We start from the raw sequence: 12624 nt of genomic DNA, 5'->3' as shown, positions 1-12624 counted from the left end.
ATTATATCTTATGGTTATACCTATCTCGATAAAAGTACACATTAATATCAGAATAAGGATGTGATACCGGTCATTTTGATTAGTTTGACAGCTTTAACGTAAAAAATCGGAGGCTTGACTCTCTTTTGACGTTAGATGTTAAATGATTGGAATCAGTGTTTCGAGATTTCGACCTTTTTGTCGGTATGTAATTCGAGGCATAACAGTATCAGGAACCTGGACGTGAAAGAAAGAAGAAGTGGACAGGCGAGATAGAATAATTCGCCGCAACACGCAATGTAATTACATGTAAATGGCTTTTATCCGCGGCACGATCCGTTTCCTCGCCCGCAAACACTTTCTCGTCTTGGTCAAAGCTCCTGTTTTGCTAAACGCCGCAATTTCTAATTACGCTCTGCCAACGTCTGCAACTCGATTTCTATCTAGTTATACAACCCTACCATCTATCTCGACTCTTAGTTTATCAAAAGTTTCGATTCATTTAAGTTTCTGCGCTAATTATCTGTATCCAGCAGGGTGTTTTCTTTGACTTTGATTGAAATTCAAGTTCAAATGGCTGATAAGATATTTGAACACTTGTAATGTATTTTATGAATATATTATACATGTGTTATAGGAAGCATTTTGAAATTTCATTAACGTTGTTAGGAGACACGTTTATGTATATTTCCAGATTGCTTCTGCTGTTAATGAAATGCCAAAAAGTTTAGTTATAATACATTATTATCATAATTCATATGAGTCTTCCATTGTAAGTATCCAAATACCTTCGTGAGTCACTGTAGACGAGCCTCTCAGAAACTAAATTAATCAACTCTTCTTGTAAACTTGCCAATTTATTATCCAGATACATGATTAATCTGCAATTGTATAAATGTCATTTATTTCTTAAGAATTGAACATTAATCGTGTAACTATATAACGAAATTGAGAAATTCATAAAAAATTGAGTTTATCAAGGTTTTGAAAGGAACCAATGTAAAATTCATAAAGGTCGATTGATAAGATAAGGAAGAGACGCGAAGGACGCGAGCAGGTGATGTAACTCGTATCCGTACGGGGTGCGGAAGGTAATAAGGTCAGTAGGCAAGGTCAAAATCCGCCGGAGCGATCACGACGATAAGCGGACGCGTGGGAGATCCGCGCGCCACTCTCCCATGACCCGGCATTGTCAAGGAGTCCCACCATCCTCCTTTCCTGGCAAACGAGTTCCTTCGCCTCGTTACCTTACTGACTCAAAGGACGTTCGCGCGGTCATCCAGCGGCGTCTCGCTCGGAGCAACAAAGCCTGAGTCGCCATTCACAGATCTTAATAATAGCTTGTAATTGAGTTTACAATCGGCTAACAGACTCCTAACGTAGGTTTCCTTGAATATTTCAAGAATAATTATATGGTAGCGAGGGTTCTCTAAGACCCATTAAACGAATGACATAGGACGTGGCTAGAATTTCGATCGCTACATTAGAATGAGAAACATGAAGCATGAACGAGGAAAAGGGAAAGATTCGTCGACTGAACACCATTCGTTAACACCAGTAAAACGACTCAAATGCATAAATATGCCTCTCACATTTTATAATACCATGTACAAAACATCAAAGGTATAGTCTATAATATTCAATGAATGCAACATCAAAAGTGAACTCTTTATATGAAGTATTGAAAGTATACTTTTTATAGCATTCGATGTATAAAGCAAATATTTGTTTAGGTTCTATCTCTTTAAATACATGGACAAAAATATGAATTTGCACCGCAGACTAATAATTAATACATACATTACACAATATTTTCAAAAGATATATTGAACATGTTCTTCGAATCCTATTAGAAAAATAAAAAATAATTTCGCTTCAGATTTCCACTGGAATTCGAATTACATTCGAGACACCTGGATAGAAATTACATTGATCCATATATAAGTCACAAAATCTATGTATTTAGTATTGAAAAAGATATCTAAAAAGTATATCTAATATTTGTTAAGACAAAACTACTTTCCTGTTTTACAGGCGGATTCAGAACCCGTGTACTGGTCCTGGGTGAGGGCAATCGCGGCAGAATTGGTCAGGCAAACACCATTTCGAGCCCAACGCTGTCTGAACTTCCTGGAGATCCTGACCATCTGTCCAAGGGGACCCGTTCCATTACCCGACAGTCCCACAGAATCCAGAAGACGCTCCAGAAGCGAATTACGCTGCTGGACCAGTGACTCTCCCACAGAGAAAGAGCCTAGAACAACCACGACAATCTTAGAAGAATCCAGACGAAGAGCGAGAAGCGAGTTACGTGGTTGGTCCAGTAGTAACTCCAGCGATGAAGATCTGTTAGGCGACTTTCGAAGTATTCCAACGATAATAACAAAGGACCAGCCAATAACCAGGACCTGGGGCTGCAGCGAAAGCAGCGAGGGAAGTGACGACAGTCTTCCTTGGAGCGGCGTGTGTCGTTCCAGCGTGGATTCCGTGGACTCAGCAGTGTCTATTCCTGAACCAGATACCAGAGAACAAAGGATCCAAAGGTATAAAGAAGCCAGAAGACGAGAGAACGAAGCTAGAAGTAGAAGAGTGCTAGAAGAAGATGCTAGGAGACGAAAAGACAGAGCTGAAGAGAACAACAACGATATCCTAAAAACTTATGGCTCAAAATCGAGGAGTAGGTTCTACTCTAGCAACGACAATGACAGCTATTGTTTAACATCCATAAAGAAGGACAACGATAGTGGCTATGAAACTTCTAGACTAAAAAACGAGAAGAACATCATTATCAGATTGCCTCCTGTGAAGCCTAACGAGTCTTCCTTAGTCAGATTCGAAGACGATCATCGGAATGAGGATGATAAGAGGAACAATAACAGTTCCAGAAATGGTAACGCGAGTCCTGGTATACTTAGAATGGATATGAATGAGAGAAGAAGTCGTGCAAGAGAGAGGAGAAGCATCAGAGAGAAGAGCCAATTGCTTCAAACACAGCAATTTACTAATACAACTGTAGAGACTCTTCAGGAACGCAAGGAACGATTGGCCCAATTATCCTCGAGGATTCCAGTGCCTCGACAATTGTCGCAGAATTCGAAACTCGCGGAGAATTACAATTCGACGGCTCTGCCTAGGTCGTCGACCTCTCTGTCGGTTCTGACCGAGCCACCTTGCGAGGAAGACGTGGCCAGGCTCTTGGAACGGTGTCAAAGGGTAGACCATTACGTGCCAGTACGAGAGAAGCTGACTCTGTTCGAATCTCTGTCTAGGCTAGGTGGTCGACTAGCTAGAAGCACCGAAGATCTCGGTCGAACGTCTTCGAAACCGAGTCCTAGAGGAAAGCAACGTGCCCGGTCGCTTCACGATCTCAACAGAGGAGCCAGGGCCGTTCCCGTCAGAGAAATGTGTCGATTCTTCGAGGGAGACGTTGAACAGGATCAGAATCAGAAGACTCCTCTTGCCAAAACGAGGTTCAGTGACCCTGTGACACCTACTAGGAGTACTACGTGGAAGGATGCTGCGAGTTCCAAAGGCAACGACACGCCTCACATAAGATCTTCCACGAGAAAGAAACATTATTTAAAGTAATGGTTGTGTTCGAGGTTCATCTTTACAAGTCCTAGATCCTCCTGCACAATAACTTACTAACTGATAATATTAATGACTTGACAAATTGCAAATTGTTTTGCTTATACACTTTTTCTTTACAATCTTCCTTTGCAATATCACGCGAAATGATGAAATGACTTGTGGATTCGTAAAATCTAATTTTCTTTCTTAGCGAACATATTGCTGTTACATATGTAACTTACGAAGCTCCACTAATAATATTAGTTCAATTGTTAGAGGATGGTGTCTTCGAGTTTTCGGTGTCTGAGGCTTTGATGTGTCTGAGGTTCTGATGTGTCTCTGCTGAGAAATTCTATGTTCGAAAGCAGGTCTTTCAGAGGAACATACTCTGTCCTAGATTTGAGCGATTAGAGTCACAGAGAAAAGCGCCAGATCTGATACTTCGATTTCCGATTCCGTAGATTTACTGGTATTATAGACCGAATCGTGAAGTTAGAAAGGATCGATATCGATCAGTTTAGACGCGAATCCGCTCGCTTGACTGCGATGGATCGTCACACTCGTGTCGAGAGAAAGTCGCTGCCTGGAGCAGCTGGTTTTTTTGCTCTCCAGGATTTGAACTGTGCTCGATTCGAGGTTCCGATCAGACGTTTCCACGCGACACGAGCATCGACGATGCCTGGCAAAGTACAGGAAGAAATACAAGGTTTTTGCGAGCGCGGTTTTGTCAATTTTTCTTATTTATTGTATTTTCGTTCTGTTTTTTGTACGAGATTCCCGGGAGCCTAGCGTAGTCCTCGAACGTGATTCGACGTCACGGATAAAGAGCGCATCGAATCGAAAGATGAAGAGGAAGAGAAAAAGAGAGGGAATAGGAGAAACCGGTAATTTCCATTCACCAAGCGATTCTCGCGCACGAAACACCTGCCGAATGCAAGTCGAAGGCGGTCTTCGATTTCTCGATTAACCGACCAAGACTCGTGGAATCGTTAATATCCGGAGATACGAATGAGAGACTCAACCATCCTGAGGAGTTCTACGTATTTCGTTGAATGGAATGAGAGTTAAGTTCTTAAGAGTTCTTGCGGAAAGTTGCAATTATTAAGTTGTATAAATAGATTAACGAAGTTTTTGAAACCGTAAACAGTTAGGGGTCCTTTAATTTTGTACATAAAGTAATTATATTCAGGTTGTTCGAAAAATTCATAAAAATGAAATTTAAGAATGATTGGAAAATGACACATTTGTATGGAACTAGAATGTTATTGAATAATCTATGCATTGTTTCTTTTTGTGACAATATTCTGCTGTTTATTAGATTATTTTCTCACAGAATTTTTCAACAATCAGTTGTTTCAAATGGTGTTTGAAAGATTCTAAATTATTCTGGTTTTTGCCATTAAAAGAGATTTTATAGAGATTAGAATAAATGTAAATGATTCAAATATAATTGGACATATTAACTGGAATTATTGATATTCAATTAAAATTATTACTTTGTTTTATCATTTATTATTTATTCTATTATCTCACAAAAATTTCTAACAAATGATCATCTTCCAATCATGAAAAGGCTACGAACGTTTCAAACAACCCGATATTTCCTTCCACGCGTACCTGAACGAATAAAATTCGCATTTAATTCACCCGTCGTTTGATCAGCGATGGCTGTTGTAAATAATTTATTTAGTTAAAAATCGGAAGCTGGGAGAACGTAGCCAGCTATTAGTCGGATCTCGAACATCCGTTTCAACGAGTGGCGCGTGAACTAATATCGACTTCCGTTTGCTCTTCCCGTCGGGACGAACATTTCCATTCTTGTTTCTCTTCTGCTCCTTCTCTCTTTCTCATTCTTCTTTTTCTCTTTGAGTTCAACTAGGTCATGCGAACGGCCCCTGAACCGTGTATCTCGTGACTCTTTTCTTTTGTTCCGCAAAAAAAATAATCGCATTAGGAACCAGACGGAAAAAATAGAAGAAGAACGACTTTTAACGATGACGAGATTTTTTTTTCTCCAGACGATTTCCTTCGCTTGCAACCTATCGATTATCCATAGCCACGAGATATAGAATTATCATCGAGAAATAGCGCTAATTATATAACGAAGTGCCAAAAAAAGGAAAAGTGTTATGTTGCTTTTGTCGAGAAGAAATATGAAAATGTATAGAAAAATATAAATAATTAAATCTGTATATACTTGTTAATTTTAGAATTACAGAGATCGATATAATTTTTCTGTTTCGCGTCTCGGTTATTTCAGATCGCAGAAAAGTTACATTGGAATTACCTTTTATGCGATCTGCAAAGCGATTATTTATTACATGTGTATAAGATATATATATATTATTATTAAGATATAGTTATATTGAGTTGGTTCTGTGAGAATCGATCGACTGATGTTGGATACGTTTCGACGATAGTTTTATACAGTAAATTAATTCTTCTAGGTAAAGTAACCTAATCAAAGGTCGAATCCATTTATTTTTCGTATCTTCGTATACGCGTATCACATAGGAAGCCGTATGTACGATTGTGTGACAATGTACGATAATTCGAAAAATTAGTGTGCTTTGTGTAGAAACCTGTAAGCTGATGGAAGTATAATGGAAATATGTGTACGACGATTAACAGCGGGAAGATTAATTTAAACGACAGTGAATTGATCGAGCCTTGGTGAACTTTCGTATTACAAATCTAATCGAAATTTTTGGCTAATCACCCAGTAAATTTGTCGAGTCGCTCATTAAAAAACGCAACTTCAAAAAACACTTTCCAAAGAGCAAAATAAAATATTATAAAATAAATAACAATTATAAGACAACTATAACAAAATAATACGAAAAAATTGGATAGTTTGTAGTAAAATTTATAAGATACAAGTTGAATAACATATGGCCAGTCTTGCCACCATCAAATATCTCCACTTTTTAGAAAAAACATCATTCGTGTGTCAATAATGGAAACATATTATAAAATGAACAATAAATAATTATGATAGTATGTCACATTTCGTGGATAAGGTAAATGATATTAAATATTCCAGCCAAAGTTCGATATCGTCTTGTTGAGAAACGAAACATTTGTAATTAATTGATTTCTTTTCCCAATCAGAGACAACGTTTGTTCGAATTAAACATTTCAATGCTTGAGAGAAATTGAAGATAAATAAAATTGTTCCCTAATCCTACCAATACAATAAAGAATATATTTATTAACAAAAAGGCTACAAACTTTCCGAACTATCTAATACGTATAATAAAAACGAACGAAAAGTTCGAAAACATATAACGAATGTATAAATAGAATATTTATGTTCAGTGATTGCTAACATGAGAAATTACATTTCTATGTTTTTCCATAATACAGAATTTAAAGGATATTTTTTGTACTTAAAACGATCTCCAAAGTTTCATTTTACTTTTAATTATCGAACGATGATTATAAATTAAATTTAATCAATAATAAATATGTTCTCTATTTATACACTCGCAATGTGCACCGAGGAAATAGTTAACCTGCAGTAAAACAACCTCCAGCAAGGCTCGATCGTTTTCGCGTCAGCAAGCCGACGACCGTGTTCAGGGTGTGTCCTGGCAACCCTCTGTGCCCGGATGTCTTATCTCCTTATTCTTTCGCTCGCGAATAATGGCCGCGCATGCACGTCGAGAGGAAACACGTGCAGAGCTCGTCTGTAAAAATGTAGCGATTGAACGCGGTAGGGCGAACGTGAGAAGTCATCCGGGCAGTGAAGGGGTTGTTGCCGGAAAAAAGTGGAAAAACTCGGAGCGGACGTTGTTCCGCGGAAACACACTGGCAGCCTGTAAAACCGGTCGATCGCCAAAGAGTCCTCTAGTCCCTGGTCGGAGAAATCCGAAAAGGCTGTATACATGTATCCCCTGTACGGGGCTGCGTAACAGAAACCCCCATAAAAAAAAAGAGATCATCCCTGCAATACATACGATCCTATAGTGGCTGAAGTATTCGTTGTCCTAAATAATGATAACAATAAATATTATAATAGAAGAACAGACACAACTCTGGCGGATTTGTATGTTACGTTTGTTGTAATAAAAAAGGACGAATAATGGCCGTTACATAAAAGTGATTGTCGTTAGAAAGTGGACGGGGAGAAGGCCTTGGCACTTCTCGTGCACTCCATAGCTTGTACTTTTATACTTCGTTCTATTCCCCCATCAACTGCTCTCGTGTTCTTTTACACGCTCTTCTTTTACGAACACCCACGCGATTTTCCTTCTTTCCACCTGGGTCCGCGACCAGCCACGCGCTCCGCTAATTAGCGCGTGTTTTCGTAAGATGGCGAGCGAAGATTAGCAGGTCTCTTGAGGTGAACTTTAGAAAAGGAGAGGAGGCTTGTGCAACCATCGACACTGTGAAATTATTGTATCTCTAGCGCGCTCCTCTATTACAATAGGAAAGTGGAAAATTCCGAGAAACGCCTGAGGAAGGAAGATAGAAATCGAGAATTACTCTTGATGGAATATAATAAAGTCACAATTAAAACATTAAGTGGATATATTAATCGATTTAACCGCAGCTAGTTCCTTACGTGTTTCCTACACGCGTAGACTTATTTTCAGAGAATTTTCATGTATTGCTGCTTACAATTTCATGGTACACCAAAGTCATGGTGCAAAAGGATAGGTACATCCTGCTATTTCATTAATTTCCATCCTGTTATTTCAATGAAAATTAAAAATTATTTTGTCAAGAGCACATATACACTTTCAATAATTTCAAAAACAAATTATATGAATCCTGTCATTTTAATAAGTTTGGTAGTACTTTACTTGCAACTGCGAAACGAATAAAACTAATTCTGAATTGTCATTTTACGTTCGTTACGAGGTTCAAGCACTTTATCTCCCTTTAGATTCTTTCAAATTTTTGTTTCTACGATCAGAACTATCGATCGTATACTCTGAAATCTGGTCAATTTGACGATTCGACGATGACCTCGCCATATCTCCTCTAGCAAGAGTAGAAGTTTAAGATTGAAAAGGGACGGTCGTCGATGAAACAGAGTTAATTTGCAGGCTCGAAGGCCAGAAAGTTTTTGCAAGGATCGCAGACTGTCCTCCATGCCGATACTCTTTAACTCTCGTTTATTTGGCCTGCTGGTGAACTCGTTCTTGCGTTTACAGGACCGCCCACTTTACGTTCCCCATGTAATTTTCATTCCACGCACTCGCACACGCGCTCTCGGGAAAAATAGAATATTCCATAGGGAGGAATCGACCGGCAGATAATTTATTTGCTAGCTTTAATGAAGTCAAATGTTGCGATAAATTTAACGATGTCGTTAGCCGAGCACCTGAACACAGCCTCCTGGAAAAAGAGTACACGACTCTGCGTCTGATAATCTAAACTCTGCCATCAAACTCTACCACTAACATAAATAAAAAAAAAACGAAGAAAAGAAGAGAAAAGAATGTAGGATACACGAGTAAGAAACAAGAAACTAGAGTATCATACAGTCGTCACGAAGATCACGACGCTTATCATAATTTACATTTTTCCTCGTCGGATTGCGAGCAACTCGATGCATATGCATACACGTTCGAGAGACACACCTGCGCTCGATGCAATTTGTCTCCTTGATAAGGTGCTCGTGTTCACTTTGTTAATCACTGCCGCGCGACCACGACACGTTCTATCCACCTTTTTCGATTATCTTTTTCTTTTTTGGTATTCTATCAGTTCATCAAATGGCTATCACCTACGCGACATCAGTCGGAGTTGAAGTGAAAAATCGAAGGAAAGCACGTTAAACGGGTTCGTTGACCATTTACCGGGTTTCGTGCTAGCGTGAAGAATTTTTTCACGGGCACGAAATTTCTTTTCACGGCGATCGAACAAGCAGGTGTCCCGGGTGTGGTAAAAACAGCCGACGTAAACTAATGCCTGGTCGTCCATTACAGAGTAGAGAAGGCTCGTGTGTCCTGTCGGTTTCACGTTGGGCGTAGAAGAAACGCGCGTAATCGAGTGACTGACTGGCCTTGATAGTTGCCGGTGTTGGCCACGTGAACCGATTCAAAGCGAAACAGGTACATTCGCGATCTCCTGATCTATCGATCGATGGCTAGCTTTCCGAATATACCTAGACTCCTACCGCGACGCTATTTACTCTCCAGTTATCTGATCACCAGTGAAACGAAAGCAACTGCAGTGGCTTGACAAAGTGTCTGAACGCTTCTAAAAACTTTTGATGACTATGCCATGGATTTTATATAAAAGATTTTGCATAGTGCACGACATGATTACAATCGAGCCTATCAGAAGCTAATCGACTTTCTACTAATTTCTTTATTTCATTGTATAAGAATACGATTAATGTCCAGTCTTCAAGAAACAAATAACTTACATCAGATCGATCATTGCGAGAAGATGACATAAATAATACATTACAATAATAAATTCCAAAGTAAATTAAGAAAAAAAAATAGCAGTTTTGTAACATCATTGCTATTTTGTATCTTTCTATCCATGAAGTTGATCGGTGTGGTTTCAGAGCGGCTCGATTATCATGATATATTCATAAAATATACCTATTCGTGTAATATATTCGTGAGATACATTCATAAAATATATACATTATATAAATATATATTAATATTCAATTTAGGAATGAAAAATTTACAAGTTGTCAAATTATCAATCAAACTTTATTTTTTAATTAATAATAATTATCATAAAATATAAGAAATCGGCTTAAATAAAATACCAAGTAGATAGTTACTTACAGTTTTGGCTTTTGAAATACCACTAGGTATTTTCCAGGAAACAGGAAGAAGGGGAAGAAGTGGCATACCTTTAACAAAATATGAATTATTATTATTTATTTTGAGAAATACAGCAATGGTTCAAACGAACTATATAAAATTCTAATGAACTATAATTAGAATAAAAATTAAAATTCTAATATGAAAATTTAAAACCAGATTTTAGTTTTTAATTAATAATAATTACAGCGAAATACAAGAAACAAAATGAATAAAATACGATGTGCAAAGAGTCTTACATGTATAAATTTAAAACACCGCTACATTCTTCCCAAAGAAGAGGGCAAAAGATGGAAGTTATGAAAAACCTGTAACAAAATATGTTAAATATTATAAGTTATTCTTGAAAACGTACTTGTGATTGTTAGAAAACTTAAAGCAATGAAAAATAAAACTCTATTCAAACGTGAAATTTTAATAATAAAAAGATTTGAAATTCTAATAAAGTTTAATTATTATATAAAAAGTGGAACTTTAATACAATAATGACAGACTTAGAAATTCAGGCTCTACCAATTTCTGAACGATCAAACATTTTTATTGTGTATTTCAATAGCAAAATTTTACGATTTTAGTTCGATAAATAAATCAAAATGCAGTGTACGAAAAACTTACATTCTTGAGCTCCAGGAAAGGCTTTATCCTCTTGCGAGACCTGCGACTCTACTACCGAAAACGAATGTTTAACAAAAAAAAAAAAAAAAAAAAAAAAAAAAGAATAATAGACTATTGACACGTCCGTTTAAGTCAAATGACAATCGGCGAACACACTGACTCTAATTTCGCATCTGATTATTATAATTAAATTTAATGAAAGTTGTTATGTTCTAAGTCAATATTAAATGTGCTAACGCAGCAAGCACTGACTCTACCAACCGCATTGCGCGCGGTCACAAAAATATTCTGAAAGAAAAACTTTATAAGAGGTAAGGGATAGGGAATCGAGTGTTTGTTTACGAAAATACTGTTTTTTTAGAATTAATTATGATTTATTTACAATAGGTAGAACCATATATCGTATCAAGAGAACGAAAATATGCATAGAAATATCATACCAAGGATACGAAAGAAAATATATCGTTAGTTTATTTAAAATATTTTTCAAAATATTTTTTATTATTGTCAAATGTGTATATGTATGAATATTTTGTGATACGATTGATTTGTAAAAATTACCCGCCAAATTGAATGTCCGCCATTACAGCTTCAAACACTTTATGCATTACGTGACTTCCTTCTAATGCAACATGGCGCACTTTTTCTGACCGTTACACAAAGCTACACGATACGAAAAAAACCGCGATGCACAGAGCCTGTTCGAACTTGTCTGTGATAGCGTACCTTCTCGAATGTAATAGAAGTTATTGAAAATGACGAAATTAATAGTCAATATTATATTACGGACTATTTACAAACAAAGAAAATGAATGAAAATGAAAGAAAATGAAAAAGTTATTTGAATTTCTTATTCAAATGAAACAGAATCGAGAAAATCTATGTCAAATTTATGTTAAATACTCTTTTCAATTTCATCGGAAACATAATTTAATATATTCAAAAGAAAACAGTAATTTCCTTATTATTGCATTTTTTATCTTGGTATTCTTAATAAACCGTAAATTTAGAATTTGCTATATTAGATATTAATTAAGTCAATATCACAAAATATTTATAATAAATGGAGTTAATTGCATAGTGAATAAATATTACCAATTACCTAACTAAAAAAAGGAAACAAACGTATAATCAAATTATTTGAAAATAAAACAATGATCAAGGTCAAATTGCCTTTCGAAAACTCATACGAGCTACCGGCAAATGGGGCAATTAAAATGACAATTAAAAGAAATAAGATATGTAAATAATAGATTATGATGAAGTGTTAAAGAAAAACGTACAATTAAATGAAAATAGCGTGGATTTGAACTTGGTAGAAAAATTTGTATGAAAGTACCAAAGGTACCTATCGCGAAGTGACACGAAGTGATCTACGTCTAATCTCTTTGATTGTCCACACTTAACTGACACCCCGTACCGCGATTTACCCAGGGAATTTCGTCAAGCAAGGAGTGGAAGGGGGGCGGCTCGTTAGTTATATGCACGAATAGGATTTGTCAAATTCCTGAGAAACTTATGCTCAAGGATATGTTTTCAGCAAGAAACATATTATGCCTCAAAAGAAAAAAAATACATTAGACTGAACAGTAAGATATACCTAGAAACTATAAAAAGTAAACACAAATGATCTAGTATCATTTCGACGAACAAAAATGAA

At 36.8% G+C, this 12624-nt stretch overlaps 1 protein-coding gene and 1 long non-coding RNA gene across 2 annotated transcripts in view; one reads left to right on the top strand and one right to left on the bottom strand.

Annotated features, from left to right (window-relative positions):
• LOC126922908 (uncharacterized) overlaps positions 1-8076 on the top strand; it is a 50316-nt gene extending 42240 nt beyond the window's left edge. The window contains exon 3 of the mRNA XM_050735850.1: positions 2014-8076. Within this exon, the coding sequence (XP_050591807.1) occupies positions 2014-3567 (1554 nt within the window). The 3' untranslated portion in view covers positions 3568-8076. The remainder of the gene's footprint in view (positions 1-2013) is intronic.
• A 2892-nt stretch (positions 8077-10968) lies between these two features.
• The window catches only part of LOC126922972 (uncharacterized), a 299653-nt gene continuing 297997 nt past the window's right edge, over positions 10969-12624 (bottom strand). The window contains exon 2 of the long non-coding RNA XR_007713011.1: positions 10969-11004. This is a non-coding gene — a long non-coding RNA (uncharacterized LOC126922972). The remainder of the gene's footprint in view (positions 11005-12624) is intronic.

Source organism: Bombus affinis, chromosome 13, assembly GCF_024516045.1.
Source record: "Bombus affinis isolate iyBomAffi1 chromosome 13, iyBomAffi1.2, whole genome shotgun sequence".
NCBI classification, from domain to species: domain Eukaryota; kingdom Metazoa; phylum Arthropoda; class Insecta; order Hymenoptera; family Apidae; genus Bombus; species Bombus affinis.
Note: the sequence above shows the minus strand (reverse complement) of the source record. Positions and strands in the feature narration are given on the sequence as shown.